This window comes from Camelus dromedarius, chromosome 5 (assembly GCF_036321535.1).
Source record: "Camelus dromedarius isolate mCamDro1 chromosome 5, mCamDro1.pat, whole genome shotgun sequence".
NCBI lineage: Eukaryota > Metazoa > Chordata > Mammalia > Artiodactyla > Camelidae > Camelus > Camelus dromedarius.
Window position 1 is genome coordinate 24,386,218 of NC_087440.1, and position 17,439 is coordinate 24,403,656.

Sequence of the window (17,439 nt, forward strand, 5' to 3'; positions counted from 1 at the left end):
AGCAGAAAGAATAAAACAACTTAAAATTTGCATCTCCTTTTACTCCATTCCCAGACTATATCAAGGAAAAATAGATTTGGACGAAGGCAGAACTCAGTATCAAACACAGCTGTTCAGAAACAACAAAAATATAGTAGACCGATTAAAACTAACATGTTATACACCAAATATAATGTAGCCATTAAAAATTATGTTTTAGGAAATATTTAATGACATAGGAAAATGTTCACATTAAGGTATGATACTATCTACTATGCTTTTCTACTCTTTTGAGAATACATGTATATACATCAAATTATAGAATACATGTATAAAGCATTTATCACAGTGCTTGGCACACAGTAAAAATCCAGTATGATTCCTCATCAACAGCACAAGAAAGGAAAGGTTATATACCAAATGTTAAGACTTGTTATCTGAATGGTAGAAATGCAAATAAATTATTATTATTCACTTGAAAGACCATTTTGTACATTATCTGAAATAAAATATTACTCTTGCAAAGAGAAATTTTTTTTTAGTGGTACTTTTAATGCAGTTCCAGTTTTTACTGAAGGTTGGAGAAGAAAAGGACACTTTCACCAACCCTTCCACAAGTTTGGCACTGCATAAGACAACATGTTACAGACTTAAAACAGATCCTTCAGTAATTCTTGATTAAATACATACTCAAAATCAACATCTGAGAACTTATCTACCTCTTTACACAGAAGTCTAATTTCAAATAATACTGCATGTACTAAAGGATTTCGAAATGAGGCCTCTAAAGGCCTTACTGGATTTTACCACAATGGCTATCTAGAAAATGCTAATAATTTTCCAAGATATTGGTGATTTTTACTCTTTTTAAAGGTCAAAATCAGATGAAAAAAACACTCAAGTGTTAAGAACAGTCTCTACTGTAATTAAATACCTGATTGTGGATTCTAAAAAAAGAAAAGAAAAAAATATAGAAAAGGCCCTCCAAAAATCCATATTACAGAGCAGTTTTCAACTATACTAAGGGTTTAAGGGCATCTGTCATAATATATTTCTTCCATTTTTTATAACATATGATTATAAATAATAAATTGCCATTTCAAAATATTACTTTATATATTAAAAATGAGGTATAAAAATTATCAGGATAAAGTCTATATTCCACTCTTTGGGGTTTAGCCAATGCACAAACAAAGCTGGCTCTAGTAAAGCTGATTACTAGATGAACACATCACTTTCTAAAATAAAAAAAATTTTAAGTAAAACCCCCAATGGTTTGCACCCATGAAGAGTTAATATCTCACTGCAAAATATAATATACTAAAACATATTATTCTTGACCTAACAAAACTAACATGACAAAGCCCCTAGTAGGGAAAAATTTATTAATAAAGCAGAATAAAATTGTGAAAACAGAATTCTAAAGTCTAGGTGAGAGGGATAATTTCCAAATAGTCCCATATAAGTACATTTGAAATTATTAAAAAAAAGGCAATCCTATCAGTAAAAATTGCCATTTGGTGCTTCAAATATCAACATCTTTGGGACTAAAACCACAAGGAACATTTACTCATTATTCGTGTAACAGCGGTATCATCCACTGATAATCACTACACCAAAAATTTGCACTTTCATCTGCCCATGTCTAAGTATTACAAAAAGAGTCCATTTGAAAACTATTTTACACGTGTGTCAATTCACATTCCCATATTAACTTTATTAACAGCTGCATTCAAAAAGGAGGTATTTAATATTTTACTTTAATATGGTAATTCGTCTCTTCCCATCTCTAAAATAAAACTTGACATTTTGATCCAGGCTACTTTCTTGAAAGATACCAGTAAAAATTATCGCCATTCTGTTCAGAATTTTTTAGCAGTTTTTCTCCCAACTAAGCGTTATCTGAGATACTTCTTGATCTCTCTCAAACTGGGTCTAATCTGCGGAAAGCAGTCAGTGTACTGCACTGTGAATGGACAGCCAGGTATTTTATGAATGAAGGCGATCACGTGATCCCAGCACCTCCCCGAACTGATATTTCCCACATAACTGTGTCAACATTCTGAGAACAGGGGTAGTTGTTTGTGTGTGCGTGTATTTTTGAATTTATCCTATAACTTTGAATTCTCCTCACTTTCTGAACTCAAAAATCTTCATGAAGACAGGCAGCTGAGCTTCGAATTTTTTTCTTGGGTAATCCTTTCAACATGTCCAAGGTGATGGATGTTTAATTATTTTTTATGAATGAAGAGTGTGCTATGCAAATGAGGGCGATTCACAAAAAGAGAGAGAACATGGCGGCCACTTCTCCTTCTAGGCTGCACTGACATTGCAGCAATCTACCTTCTCCCATACCCGCTCATCAGAAAAGAGCGCTGGGGCCTGGGGGACGCTGCTCGGCATTTCTCAAGCTATTTTACGTTAAACAGGTCTATGCTGTGGACTTTAAAGCCCTCTCAAAAAGGTCCGACTCGAAGAATGCACTTTATTTAAAGGAATGCATCCTAAGAGTAGTCCTAACTCACTTAACTCTTTGCAACCCTCCAAGATAAACAAAACTTGAATTTAATTACGATCAAACGGATGCTAATATTCCGCGTAGAATTAAATCCCATCTCAACAGAAAACTATTGCCGCATCATTATTCCTCCAGGCAGCTGTTAGGTTAAAGCAAAATATTTAAAAGGCAAAGTATTTCGTTTGGAAAACATAAGGACAGCCCAAATAAACAAAAACTTAAGCCGGGATGCTCCAGAAGTTAATGAATGAAGGCATCAACATATTCAGCAATGTAAATACTATTAAATCAAGGTAAAGTATTTCAATATAGCTGAAAGATAAAAATGAGCGTTCAAAATTATTCTATTATTCTAGTAAAGACAAGCCCAGTATTCACGAAGGCAAAATAGTTTAACATCTCCCACACTCCAGGTGTCCTTAATGCTATTAAATTATAAAAATGTTTCCCTCGCCCCATTTTTAACAAGAATCTTACAGGTCATAAGTTTAAAAGGGGGGGTGAGGGGGGAGGCTTAATCGGTATTTAAGAGTCACTGACTCATCGAATTAAGATTCAAGAGCAGTTTGCTACAGGAGGTGCTCCCCCACATTAGTTTCCAAGTGAAAAAGCTATAAAGGAGGCAGGATGGATATTCAAGATATGTTAATTGGTATGCTAAAATGAAAAAGGACAGGCCAGAGGTCTTTTCGGCACTAGGGTAATTTCAACACCTTTCCATCCATCCACATTACTCCATCTCAGGGACGTACAATTGCCATCCCAGCCGAATAGTCAATACCTTCCTTCCAAAAGAAAGCAACTAAATGCCGGGGGTGGGGGTTAGGGTGGGGGCATTGCTGCCATTAAATAAAATGGCTAAAGAAATCAAATGTTTTCTCCAGAACAAGATGCACCGAAATCTCCAGGGTTGTAAGCATCCAAGTCTCGGAGGGGTTTGGGGAGTGGCGAGGAAGAATCGGGGGGAAGTGGGGTAAGTAATCAAGACCAGTAAGGTGCTTACTCGTTGTCAGAAGTCGCCGTCTCCTCGCTCATCTTTCCCTCACCGTGATCCGATCTGGAGATGGAGGAGCAACAGCAGGCGGAGGAGCAGCAGCAGCACCGAGGGGCAGGAGGCAGCGGCGGCCGGGGGGGCGTGGGGGCAGCGGCTCAGGGGCCTCACCATGGTGGATGCCTCACCCAGAACGGTGCCCCCCCCAGCCGGGAACCCCGGCCACCCCCGCAGGGGGGTGGCGGCGACAACCTCTGCCGTGGCGACCCCAGCCTCTTCCCCCTGCTCAGCGCCCAGTCAAGGGATCCAAGGAGGCCAGGGAGGCTGGGAGGAAAGAAAAAAAAAGAGAGGGGGCTGCGAAGGCAGACTGGAGAGAAGCTCCTCCAGCGACTGGGGTGGAGCGCGGCGGGGTCCGGCCAGGAAGCAGCGGGCGGGCGGAGAACTCAGGAGCAGAGGCGGCGCTTCCCTCAGGGATGCGGCGAGAAGGAAGCAGGGCTCCACTCGGTGGGGGCCGGCGGGGGGGTGCCGAGCCCAGGCTCCAGGCGGCGGCGGCGCGGTCCTGCGGGAGCCCACCCCACCATCTCCCGCCTCGCCGCGGGCTGCCCGCTCAGCCCCCGGCGACGACCGGGCCGGTCCTTCGGGACGAGCAGAAGCGGGCGAGGGGCCTCACGGCAGCGGATTCCTCCAGACACGCTCCGGCCGGGAAGGCTCCAGAAGGGGGAGGAGGGGACGGCGGGGCGCGTGTGAGGAAGGGGCAGGCGAACCGATGGCCCCCACCCGGACCGAAGGAGAGCTGTGCGGCCGAGGGGCAGGGTCCCGAGAAGCGGCGGGAAAGCGAGGAGAGTGGCTGCGAGTTCCCCACCAGCCGGTGGCCACCAGCGGCTCGGCGGGCCAGCTCCTCACACCCGCCTGAGGGGAGCTGCGAGAGGGGCGGCGGAAGCGCTCACGCCGCCCGCTCCTTCCGCCGCCGCCGCCGCTGCCCGAACCGGGGGCGCCCGCGGGAGAAGGAGGCGAAGTAGTCCCTGGCGAGTTCCCCGGGCCTCCGGCTTTCCGGAGGGCCAGAGAAGGGACGGGGTGAGGTAGCCAAGCGGACTGCCCGGGCCGTGAGGGCGTGTGGGTAGGAGGACTAAAAGCTGCGGCCTCCGGGCGAATCACTGCAACTCGAAGTCGTGTGCAGCATAGCAAGTTTCAGGAAAGTAGTTCCCTCCTCCCTTCATTTCCCAAATCGTTGTCGAGCCACCGAGCGGGGAGAGGAGGGAGGCGGAGGGATACGCAGGCACCGCTCTCGTGTGCGTGCGCGCGCTCCAAACTCTTGGCTCGCCGCGAAAGGGGGCGGGGGTGCGAGCTGCACCAGGAGCAGCTCGGGAGGTTGCATTGTTGCGGCGCGATGCTCCTCGTTACTCGCTTTGGAATATCCGAGTTGTTTGAACGAAGAGATTAGAATGACAGTGTGCTCAAGAAGGAAATTGGAGGCTGCTGTTATGCCGCGCGCGCGCGCGCGCGGTTGTGTTTTCCTTGCAGAACGAAGAATGGAACTGGCATGAGTTCATTTTTAGTTGGTGGGGGTTGGAGGGAGGGACTGTACAAAGAGAGCTCCGCCTGCTGTCCCTCTGGTTGCACTGCTGCAGTCTCCTAAGCTGCATGCAGAGGGAGTGTGTGTGTGTGTGTGTGTGTGTGTGTGCGTGTGTGTGCGCGCGTGCGTTTTAGCGAGAGAGACGGAAAGAGTTTTAATACCTTGGACTCTACTGTTTAAGGGGTATGCTCTGCAGGGCATTCATCTCAGAAAGCTGGAGTTATTGTTAATGAAGAACGACTTCCATTGAAGCTCAGGGTAGGCGTGTTACATCAATCTGGCGCAGCCAGAAGCACAGGAAATAACTCCCGCTGCGAGTGAGGTTGCATAACTATAGCGCAGAAGATGCCTCTGTGGCACGCACGAACTGCTCTAAACCGAGGCGGAACGATTATTTAATAGGCAGCTGTCACGTTTGCATTGTTAGAGGACAATGTATGCATTCAGCTCAAAAGGTTTTTGCACAGAAACCTGGGATTGCGGGCCGGAGTCTAGGGTTTGCCGTACCAGAGGACTCAGAGCTCCTTCCTCTGCAAATTCTATTATCTCTTCTCTTCCTGGAAAGCTAGCCTATACGTTATCAGGCCTGGGGGATTGAGTTTCAAGTTTATGACGCATCTCCCTAGGTGTTAGTCTAGTTCTGTGTGCAGTGCTTTTCTCTTCATTCTCAGGTTTGTGCGACCCAAGAATGAAGGTTGTTGCTTCTGCCGCCTTGGAGGGTAGAACAGTTCCTGAGAAGAAAAAAGTGGGAGAACCTTCCTAACAAGCCAACCCTCCTCTTCTGCCTCTGTCTCCAGGAAGTTCCAGGATTGCTATTCTCGGGAGCCCGTACACTAGCCTGTTAGCAGTGTTTTGGACATAGTGAGTGCTTAATAAATGCTTGAGGAATAAATAAACGAGTTTAGTCAGTCTGCTCCCAAAACCATCCGGTTGATTTCTGAGGTTTCTTTATGTAACTCTTGCTTCCTGCCCTGCAGCACAATTATCCTTTCTCAGAGCAGGGAAGAGGCAATGTTGATGACAGGAAGAGGTAAGGGGATCTGCGATAGTCAGAGGTTGCCTCTGTTACCTCTGAACCTGCAGTTTTGGTCTTGTTCCTGCAAAGAATCTGTAACAGGGAGTGGTGGTCCTGCCCTGCTCTCCGCTCTCCTTCTAGTACTTCTGCTAACCGCTTTGGCTGTTCAGATTTGAATCAAGTCCCATCAGTTATAATTTGTGTTCTAGACAAGTTACTTAAACTATGCCTGCGTAAAATGGGGATAATGGTACCTAACTCAAACAGCAGCTGTATTTTGATGATAAATGAGATAATATACATAAAGCGCTTAGAACAGACTAAGAGATCCATACATCTTTGCTCTTACATGACTTTGTAAAATAGAGATAATAAACTCCATGATAAGGTGGTGGCAATTGCTCTGAAGGTTAAATGTAAAGCATTCAGTAACATTGTTCATTCCACAAATAACCATCGGTTTTCTTCCGTGTACCACTCTTGCTAGACACATGGCCTGGTTCTTAGTAAGCCATCAATAAATGATAATTCTCAGAGTTATTATGGGTAAGTACAAGGAATGTTGAGTCACTTGCAAAGGCCTTCTTTTCTTTTGAAGAATATTTGCATCTGTTTGAGGTTCAAGTGCATTAGGGAAAGAATTACAGGCTTTAGGAGAAGATACGAAAACCATCTTGGCTGCCGTGTACGAGGCACTGTACTGGCCACTTGTACACACATTGCTTACCTAAAGGGGCGAGATATGATCAACAGCCTGAATTAATGCTTTTCAAATTGTTCCTAATCCCATGACCAAGACACAGTGACCAATCCATTCACTGCCTTTAGTGTTCCTTATGCCATTCTCAGGACACTTTTGTGCCATTCTTTAAAGGGTGCATTTGTAGCTCTCTCCTCTCACCCCATTGTTGAAGATCTTACCAACTTATAAAAAAATTTTGTCTTTGTATGGCCAGAGCTCCAAATCTTCTCCTCTGAAACCATCGGAAATTGTCCTATGATGAGGCTCAGAGCCCAGGGGTCTTCTAGTCTGTCTGTCAGTATCTGCCCCAGTCTATCCCAGTGTCTGGACCTTAGGAGGTAAAGAGACTTAACAAAATGCCACGTATGAGACCTAAGTATCCTGATCTGAACAAATATTTTAAAATTTGAGATAATTGGGGAAACAAACACTAAGTGGAAATTGATGATAATAAAGAATTGGTGTTGTGGTTGTGCTTTTTAAGTCCTTATCTTTCAGAAATCCACACTGAAATATTTACAGATGAAATAATATGATATCTGAGATTTGCCTCAGAATAATCTAGTGGGGTGAGGGGTGGAGAGACGTAGGTGGGGATTTAATGAAACGAGGGTTTACTCTTTACTATTTTATATATTTGAAAGTTTCCATAATACAAAGGTTTTCAAAAGTACACTGCAAGTACAGCTTTCACGCAGATTCCGAGGCCCCACTCGAGACAGTGATCAGCAGATCTGCAATGAGACGGACAAAGCTGCTTTTTCAGAGGTATACCAGGCACTTGGTCCTTCTTATCCCTTCACAGCCCTTCTCCCCCTTTCCTTGCAACTACTTGTGTTATCCCATCTCTGAACACATCCCTAACTGAAAGCTCATTCCAGCAGGACACACAAAAGTGTGCCAGGGTATATCCTAGGCTAAAGTAGGTACTAATCAAGGCTAGAGGGCTGGTTCAGCTCAGGAAGGTGGATCCAATAAGACTTGAAAAGCCACATGAGATGATAAATATAGATCACAATTTCACCTAAGTTCCAACTCCATTCAGCTAGTATGGCTACCACTGAGCACTAGTCAAGAAGGAGTCTCTGGCCATGTCAGGGGTTAGCAGGGCAAGGGACACTTGTATTTGCTTGGTTGTGTTTTCTCAGGTGGGTCTTGGGAAAGAGGCTGGTCACAATAGCTGGTGCTCACAGGTAGCTCTTAGTACTGTTGCCCTCAGCTTTAGGAATTAGCCACAGGCACTTACCCTGTGATAGATTAATTACCGAAAGCATCCAGGAACCAAGAGCCCAATTGCCAACTAGTTGCCACTACTACAAGACATCATCAAAGTGAATGTCCAAGTGGGTCCTGGGTTCCATGTGGGTGTCAGACCAGGGTTCACAAGCACAGCCAGCAAAGGTGCCCTGTTCTCCTGGAAGCGCTGACAGATGGCATGTAGCACTCCAACTCTCGGCCTTCTCCCTCTTTCCAGACCACTTGGCCCATAGTGGTCATCTTTCTTATGAAATCAGAATTTGTCTCAAATTCTTTTTTTTTTTTTTTTTTTTGCCTTCACTATTTTATACTTGTATTGACAACTCTTCCTCTCTCTCTCTCTTTTCCTAATCAACATATTTAAGTGGCTTGAAAGCAGAGGCTGCATTTCCTATTTTTTGGTGTTCAGCAGTGGTTTTAAGTAATGAAGGCTTTTCAAGGGAAATATTATGCAAAAACCTTACGTATGTATAAAAATGAAGTCAGTATTGACTGACTGATGGAAGTGAGGAGTCCCCTCTGGCTTCCTGTTGTGACCTGAATGCTACTGTGGTTCAGCATTTCACACATACTGTCCTTCGCACTAATAAGCTCTCAGCAGATATTTGTATGCTGGAAAAGCCAAAAGGAGACAGCCATGCCAGTATTTGAAGTTCTAACAGTACATAAAAATACATGTAAACATTTCCATTCCTAAGGTTACTCTTAACATTACCCCTTAGCAGATGTTACTAAGATTTTGAATTTTAAAACTGTAGTTAATATGTGCCTAGATCAAAGGGGACTCTATTTTCATGCTGTACTTTGTTTAATGAATGATTTTTTTTTTTTTTTTTTTTTTTTTTAGTGTAACCAGTCTCTTGGCTAATGAGCTCTGCCTCTCAGTGGAATTACTAAATGGTAACCATGTTTCTAAACAATTTCCTTGCCTCTGGCATGAGTCTGTTTCTCCATCACTAGGATTTCCATGTTCTTCCAAACTAATACAAAGTATAAAGGAGAAGTATGCTATTTTATTCTTCTCCCAAAGGACTGCAATTGTTGGTCTGGTAGTATCCGGTGAGTGTGAAATCAGTTTACTTTTAATGCTATAACTGCCTTTTACAGGAAGTTTCCACAAGATTACAGCCAGTACAAGGGAAATGAGCAGTCTGTGATTTCCTTTCTTTTCAGTATAATCTTAGCAGGGAGGATGCTTACTAGGACCCACGCTACTAAATAAAGCACTCCTCCCTTACCATCATTCTCCCAAATGGCTTTGGCATTCTCCTTCCTTGAAGGTTATCTCCCATTAAAATAAATATGAAGGATTGAAATATCCGTTACATAAAATTCTCAAGGCCACATGCATGCAACACAAGTTCAGTACAACAAAAAAGTCTAAGTGATTCCTTGGATTCTGTTTTAAATGTGGCTTTTCACTTCCCTTTTAGTGAATAATAAATAATTAGCCATTGTATGGGACTTTAAAACTTATGATGCCCTGCAGGAACTTACCTTCCTAACACCCTTGCCTACTATGTATTATCAACTGAATTCAGAACTGAAGATCAGAGAGGTTAGGTGACTTGCCAGAGGTCACACATTAGTGAGGATGTAGCTAGAGCTTAAATTCAAATTTTCTCCTTCAAAAGCCCTGTGTGTGTGTGTGTGTGTGTGTGTGTGTGTGTGTGTACGTACTTATATGTAATTTCTCAAAGATGAGATCCTTCCTGGAATATTCTTTATATTTTAAGTCAGTATTAATGTAAATGATGAAATGGCAGGAGAACTGTCCTTTTGATAAAGGAAGGGTTGAATTCCCTGGCTATTACCAGCTGCCTTCTGTGGCCATCAGGTACGTAAATTCTCTATACCATCAGTTCTCAGAATGTGATCTGGACACTTCTGGGGTTTCTCTTGTAAATTGGCAGCTCATTCTAGAGCCTTGATAGGAGGACTACTTCCATCAGGAGATAAAAACATCTGGTTGTCTTTTGGTGATGCCAGCAGCTCTGATGATTATGGAAGCTACTAGCCATATGTGGTTGTTTAAATTTAAATTAATTAAATTCAATAAGATTAAAAATTTACTCCTCAGTTATACTAGCATCATTTCAAGTGCTCAACAGCCGCAGATGGTTAGTGGCTACTATATTGGACAGTTCAGATATAGAAAATTTCTATCATCACAAAAAGTTATTTTGGGCATTTAATCTGCAGATGTGTAGCTGTAAACAACACAGGTAGTGATCTTGTTATTAACATAGACATCTAGCAATTATTCTGTTCTCAAATATATTATGATTGGTTTGAACTGGGGCACAGTATTACCTCTTTCAATCTTCAGTATGTCTTCATTGTCCTCAACTAAGGGTAAAAAGGAGGATAATTTCATAATTAAAGTCTTTGATAAACCTACAGAGGATCTCTATATTGGGAAGCACTAATTCATTGATAGAAAAATGCTTCACTTTAAATGCTCATAAATCCTTGCTACTCAAATCAGGATAGCTCCACCTGGGAACTTGTTAGAAATGTAGGCTCTTGGGCTCCACCCCAGCCCTACTGAACTATAATCTGCATTTAAAATTTACTAATTTATCAAAAAATAAATTTTTAGCAATAATGTATTTTTAATTAAGTTATATACATTGTGTTTTAGACATAATGCTATTGCAAACTTAATAGATTAAAGTACAGTGTAAACATAACATTTTTTTTTGAAGTATAACTCAGGATTACATTATGGCTTTCATGTGCCCTAGGCAGCTTTTTTTTTTTTTAAGTATAGTTGATTTGCAATGTTGTGTTAGTTTCTGGTGTACAGCATAGTGATTCAGTTATATATATATATGTATTCATTCCTTTTCATTGTAGGTTATTACAAGATATTGAACATAGTTCCCTGTATAATCTGCATTTTAACAAGATCCCCAAGTAATTCATATGCACATTACAGCATAAGAAGTCCTGCTGTAAATTTCTTTCTAATTTTGGTCTTTCCCAATCTTTAGTAGGTATGTTATTCTTCAGGCTTTTGTATAAAAGTAAAATATTCCCCTCATCACTTCCAGCCTTTTTCCCTGCCTTCCCCACACCCCCACCCCCCAGGAGGACTTTGTTCCTGTTTCCTTTCAGACTCTTCTTTCTGGTCTAGGATTTAGACCACTCAGCACCTTATCTCTGCTTCTCTCTGGACTGAGTCTACCATGCACTCTGAACTCCTTGCAGTCCAGGGACTCTGCCAGAGGACTGTGCCCTTGGGGGCTGCCCCTTTCTTCCCCTGCCCTGTTTCCCTCTTTTCTCTCAAATCTCCCAACTTGCCTAAGAAACATTTTCTTTTCCCAACTCTCTGTGTCTAAGCCTGAGGTTCCCTCCTCATCCCACTCTGCAACATCACACTTTAATTGGAATTTATCACACTTTATTAGGCATATGTGAACCCTGGTAGTTCTACACAACCCACTCAGAGAGTCCTAAAACTTTACATTTTTATTAATTTCTATTTACTATAATCTAAAAACAAGCAAAACTTAAGGCCCTGTGTTTACATAGAACACTGGCCTTTCCAGTCCTCCACCTCTGTTGTCAATGCATGTGTGTGTGTGTATACACACACACATATATATAATATATAGTTTAATAGTTATAATTCAAAGAATATAGACGTCTAGGTGATAGAGATAGCAGGAGAGCTATAGAAGAAATGTCAGTATTAGAAGGAAAAGATAGCAGTTGTTTTATTTTCTGTTTGGTAAAAATTTTGTGTTAGCTAAATATTTCCTTTTGGTTTTCCACGTCTTCCTAGATATATTGTGAGATTTTGGAGACCAGCAAAAAGGCTGTTGCAATGGTGTATGTAAGAGAAAAATTAGGGTACTTGGTCAGGAGACAGAGACAAGAGAATGGATACAAACACATGTAGGTAACAGAATATTCAGGACTACTTTAGGTAAACTTTTCAGAAACTTACAGTCTAGATAGGGAGACATGGAAAACCAAAAGGAAGCATTTAGAAAATACAAGATGTTATAAGAACAAATGTCATGGCAAGTAATACAAATAACTGCTACTATTTGCCTCTAATGACACTAATCTTATTAGCATCCCCAAATTATGTCCATTTTGGAATCCTATGATAATATCTTTGTATAATACCATATTGAAAAATTCTGTGTTTAAAAATTATTAGATGCTGAGAACTTCAGTTCCAGTGACGCCTGGCCAGTCCTTATAGCACCAGAAAGAGATGTTTTCATTCTCCATAAGATTTAAAATCCTAAGAAGACACTGACTTTCCCTATACTAAATAATGCTACCCTTGGCTCTCAAGCTCTTTATCAGGAAGCCCTTAAACACTTCACACCCTCTTTATCTTCTGGGTCTTAGCCAATCTTTGTTTATTTCAAGTTTCCTTCCTTTGTTGGATCATCCCAGTCTTCCTTCCGGGTCGCCTGCCAAGCTGTGCCAAGTACTTTGAACCGTCTCTCTTTACTAACTTATTGTCCTTGCTCATTTTAAGTACCTCCTCTGATATCTTCCATAGAGCTTTTTAGAACTGATTTGGTAAAGTGAAATTGTTTTCTATTTCCCATATTATTTGGTCTAGTCTACATCTTAGAAATATAGTTATTATTGATGGTCCCATTATATTATTATTAACTATATATTTGTTTAATATCTATATTTAGTTATCCATCATTTCCAAGTTTTTATAAGACCCCAGTATTCATATGTATCCAATTACTTTTGTATAATAACTTATAAAGTGTGCTGTCTGATAGGTGTTTATCAAATATTATCTTATATGGTACTAGTAATTTATTACTCCCAGAAGACAACTTTTAGTTTATATCTTAAATTTATATCTCCGGAGCTCCTATCCATTCAAATATATAAATGACATTAGAGACTTTGCCAAACTTTCATTCAAATTCATAAACTCTATTTATGTATGATTCCCATTTCTTATATACTTTTTATATAGCGACAGTATCAAATTTCCTTGGAAATCACTTGAAATGTAACTCATTAAACTCTAACAATAATCTTTTTTTTTTGTTATTTTTCATCACCTTCATTTCTGCTATTGATCATCTTATATAAATCCAAAAGTGCTCAGTGAAGGATAGAGAGAACCTTCAGAAAAACATCATTAGAATTCATGAGAGAGTGGTGTTTGGGTCCAACTCTCAATAGATCCATCTTTGATAAACACAGAAGATAGCTATATCAGAAGTATTAATTGTTTGGTTGATTGATTATTTTATATGCCAGGCAAAGAACTGGAGATGAAATTAAAGCAGTCCTTGATTTTAAAGAACTCATGTCTGGCAAAGATGTGAATTGGTAAATCACCAATTCAAGCACTTATGGATAAAGTGCTACAGAAACAACCAGTTTTGCTCACTTAAAATACAGGATTAACAGCAGGTGACTATTTAGGGGGGAAAATCAATTTTCCTCTTTTTGTGTAAGGAAAAAATCAGTTCTTCCCTACTATGTGTCTCTCTTGTGTGTCTCCCATACTTTTACACAGAACACTTCACTTTTGGTAGCCAAATGTGTAGAGGTTTCCCCACACCAAGTGACACCAGCTGGATGGCCTACAGTTTAACTCATTCTGCCACCATCTACCTGGAGATAGCATCAGATTCCACAGGTTAAGACCTCAGTTCCATAAGACCACCCCCCTACTCCCCAGCTTCATATGCCAGTCATGAGCCCAAGTTATCACCTGGGCTTCTGACCAACAGACTGTAGACAGGAGTTCCAAAGGCCCCCTTCTCAGGTTTAATTTGCTAGAGTGGCTCACTGAACTCAGAAACATTTACTCACATTTACCAGTTTATTATAAAAGGATATGATAAAGGATACAGATGAACATCCAGGTAGAAGAAATGTGTAGGGCCAGGTATGGGGAAAGGGGTGGAGCTTCCATGTGTTCCCCAACCCAGAAGCTCTCTGAACCCCTACTATTGGGGTTTTATGGAGGCTTCCTCACACAGGCATGATCAATCATTTACTCAGTTTCTAGCCCCTCTCCCCTTTCTGGAAGATACGGGATTGGGCTGAAATCATGACTTGTCCCCCATTCAGGAGCCATCCGGAAGCCCACCCAGGGTCACCTCATTAGAACAAAAGATGCTCCCAGTGCTCTTATCACTTAGGAATTTACAAGAGTTTTAGGAGCTCTGTGTCAGGGACGGGGGTCAAACACAAATATTAGAACAAGAGATGGTCCTAGTGTTCTTATCACTTAGGAAATTACCAGGATTTTAGGAGCTCTGTGGTAGAAGCCAGGGGCAGAGACCTGTATGTATATATTTTTTTCTCTATCATTTCACATTGAGCTACTATAAAACATTATTGTGAAACATAAGCAAGAACAATGAAATGAAAAAACCATCCTTGAAAATAGCTTCACCCGTGTGTTCAAGGAGAGTGTGAATAGGAAGACAAAATGCTAATGGTTTTTATTTGTATAATTTCTACCTCCAAAGGGACAGTTGGAGCGAGGAGAGATTTGATAAATGTTTGGCTCTTTTTTGTACAGTTTTATATGAAACAAAGTCAAAACGCTGAAGATAAAGCCCATGAGGATGGAGCTCTCACAGCCACTCTCCAAACTTCAGCCAATTTATGTATTTTACCCCTTTCACTAATACCTGGGAGAATGTCTGTTTGGTACCACCCAGTGAGCCAGTGGGTGTTTAGGTAGCTGGTCTGTTTTTTTCCTATTATGTTTTCTGGTAGCTATTGATTGTACAGGCCCCTTTGGCTTATTTCAGCAATCTACTAATTAGTATGTAAATACTCTGAGAAAATTATCTTTTCCATAATGCACTTTGTCTTGATTCCCAACTCAAGAACTATGGCTGCTTTTTGTGTGCTAAATGCCCCAGGCTACCTGTCTGCTTCTCATTGCATCCACCCTAAGGTAGTTTTCACTGAGTCTTCCATTTCTCTCATCTCTTCTGAATGCATATAAAAATTCTGTACTAACATAATTTGGTTGTATTATTTTTTTCCAAAAAGTGTTCTTAGGTTCCTACTGTGTGTTCTGAATATCACACATTAAGAAAACAGGGGCTTTGCTTTCTAAGATTTCTTTCATCTTCCACACATGTCTAGTATTGTATCCTCAAAAGCATTAACAAATAGAAGTTGTCTGTTGCTTCCCCAAAATTTGAAGGAAGCTCATGTGAAGCTGGGTCATCACGCATCACATGCAGTTCAGAACTATAATTTTAAAAGGCACAAGATAATATCAGGATGAAGAAATCCCAAGACTTAATCAGCTACCTCAAGTCAGATATATTGGAGTTGAAAGTTTACATGGACTTTTCCACGTTTCACCATGGTAATCCCCAAGTGCAAAGACAAAATACTAAACTGCCAGGTTTTGTTCAGTTTTAAATTAAAACAAGTGCTCCTTAATCAAACTTGGAACTCTATTGAAAAATAGTACAGAGTAAAAGTGAGGACTTCAATACCACTTGCCTCAAAGGTGATCACTATTAACTGTTTAGACAATTTAATTTCAGATCTTTTTCTTTGTATTTATACATGTACATAATAAACACAAGTGTTACATATTATTCTACTTCCTTTTTAATATGTCATGTACATTTTTAACATTAGAGTTCATTCTTATAAATGGTTATATAGTATTACACAATGTGAAGGAAAAAAAGAGGAAAAAGATAGGAAAGAAAGAAATGGGGAAAATTACCCTCTGACCCTCTCATGCCATCAACCCAATGGCCGATTCAACTGGGCTTGCTCACGTCAGCACCAGTGAAATGCATGCCTTGTGGGTCTGTGTTCCTCATGCTCTCTCGCTCTTGGCCCAGCCACCCTTTCACACCCACATCAAGACATCCTTCTTCCAACTTGGGAGCATTGTCCTGGCATTTTCCCTTGCTGGACTTCAGAGATACACAAAAATTGTAGAGATGTGGACTCTTACAAAGAAAGGTGGGACTGACTGTAACTCATCATCTGATTTGTAATTTTAGGTGTAGTATAAGCTGGTGGCCAAATGTTTACAAAGTGTGCCCTTAAAAGATTCTAGAAGAAACACTGTGAAATTTGGATTTTGATTTCAAGTTCTCCCTAATTCATTAAACTCACTTAATCTTGAGCATAGTAGAAAAGATAATGGGGATTATTCCGGGACGGTGGTTCTCAGCTGGGGGTGATTTTGCCCTCCAGAGCACATCTGGTGATGTCCAGAGATATTTTTAGTTGTCACAACTGGTGAGTGGGGGAAGGGAGTATACCACTGACTTCTATTGGGTAGAGGCCAGGGATGCTACTGAGGACAGCCCCTTGCAACAAAGAAGTGTCCAGATCAAAATGTCAACAGCGATCAGGGGTGAGAACCCCTGGTAGGTTAGGCCACACTGTCTGGGTCGGGTTAAAGCTCCACTCTGGTGGCATGAGAATTTGTTCCCTAATGAAAATACAAGAATAACTGAAACTTTTCTTTCCAGCCAAACTCTACTTTTTCCTTCCAACTCCTTCCTGTTTGGCCTAAGTCCAGGTCATTCATGAAAAAGGAATTGGTGCAAAACAGAAATAGTATAAAGGTTCAAGCCAAAATATTTGGGTGTGATTTCTTGCCAGAGTTTTCTACCTCTGGTCGTGAAATATTTTGCAGAAGGATTTTGTGAATGATGTTATTTGGGTGTTTCTTTATAAGGCTATGGACTGAAATGAAACTGAGCAGGTATTGTTGAGATAATAACTAGAAGAAAAGAAAGGAAAACCTTTATTCTACTGAAACTATCTAATCATTATTACCCAATAATTAGTATTACCCAAATACTAGGATATTTGGATGAATATTCCTTCTCTTAAGAAAACACACTTTACAGATTTGAGTATTACCTTTTTATGTGTCAATTAATGATAACATGTGATATACTTAGAGAGTCTAAGAAGATAAGTGTTTAATAATATATTTGAGGTTTATATGCTATTTAAGATTTTATGTACCACATACTCAGCTCAGTCCTACGTACATTATCTCATGTAAGTCCCATATATCCATTTAGCAGATGTGGAAAGTGAAGGCTCAAAAAGGTGAACTTACCTGCCCAAGCTTACATAAGCTAGTAAGAAGGAGACCAGGATTTGAATTCATGTTCTCTAATTCTGTCCAAATCTAGTATTATTTGCACAGTGTGATTCTGCTTATCTCATTATCCCTGTCCCAAGATAATTCAAAGAATGAACTATAGCCCTATTGCTAATCTTTAAATACAGCCTCAAATACATCAATGTATAAATTATATACATATATATATACTAAACATGTTATGTTCATTATGAAACACTCTAAAATAGAATTTTAAAAATAAATAAGATTTAAAAA

The 17,439-nt window shown here is 40.7% G+C and overlaps 1 protein-coding gene across 1 annotated transcript in view; it reads right to left on the reverse strand.

Annotated features, from left to right (window-relative positions):
- The window catches only part of SPRED1 (sprouty related EVH1 domain containing 1), a 106,197-nt gene extending 101,483 nt beyond the window's left edge, over positions 1 to 4,714 (reverse strand). The window contains exon 1 of the mRNA XM_010989340.3: positions 3,501 to 4,714. Coding sequence (XP_010987642.2) covers positions 3,501 to 3,532 — 32 coding nt within the window. The 5' untranslated portion in view covers positions 3,533 to 4,714. The remainder of the gene's footprint in view (positions 1 to 3,500) is intronic.
- Positions 4,715 to 17,439: the final 12,725 nt, after the last annotated feature.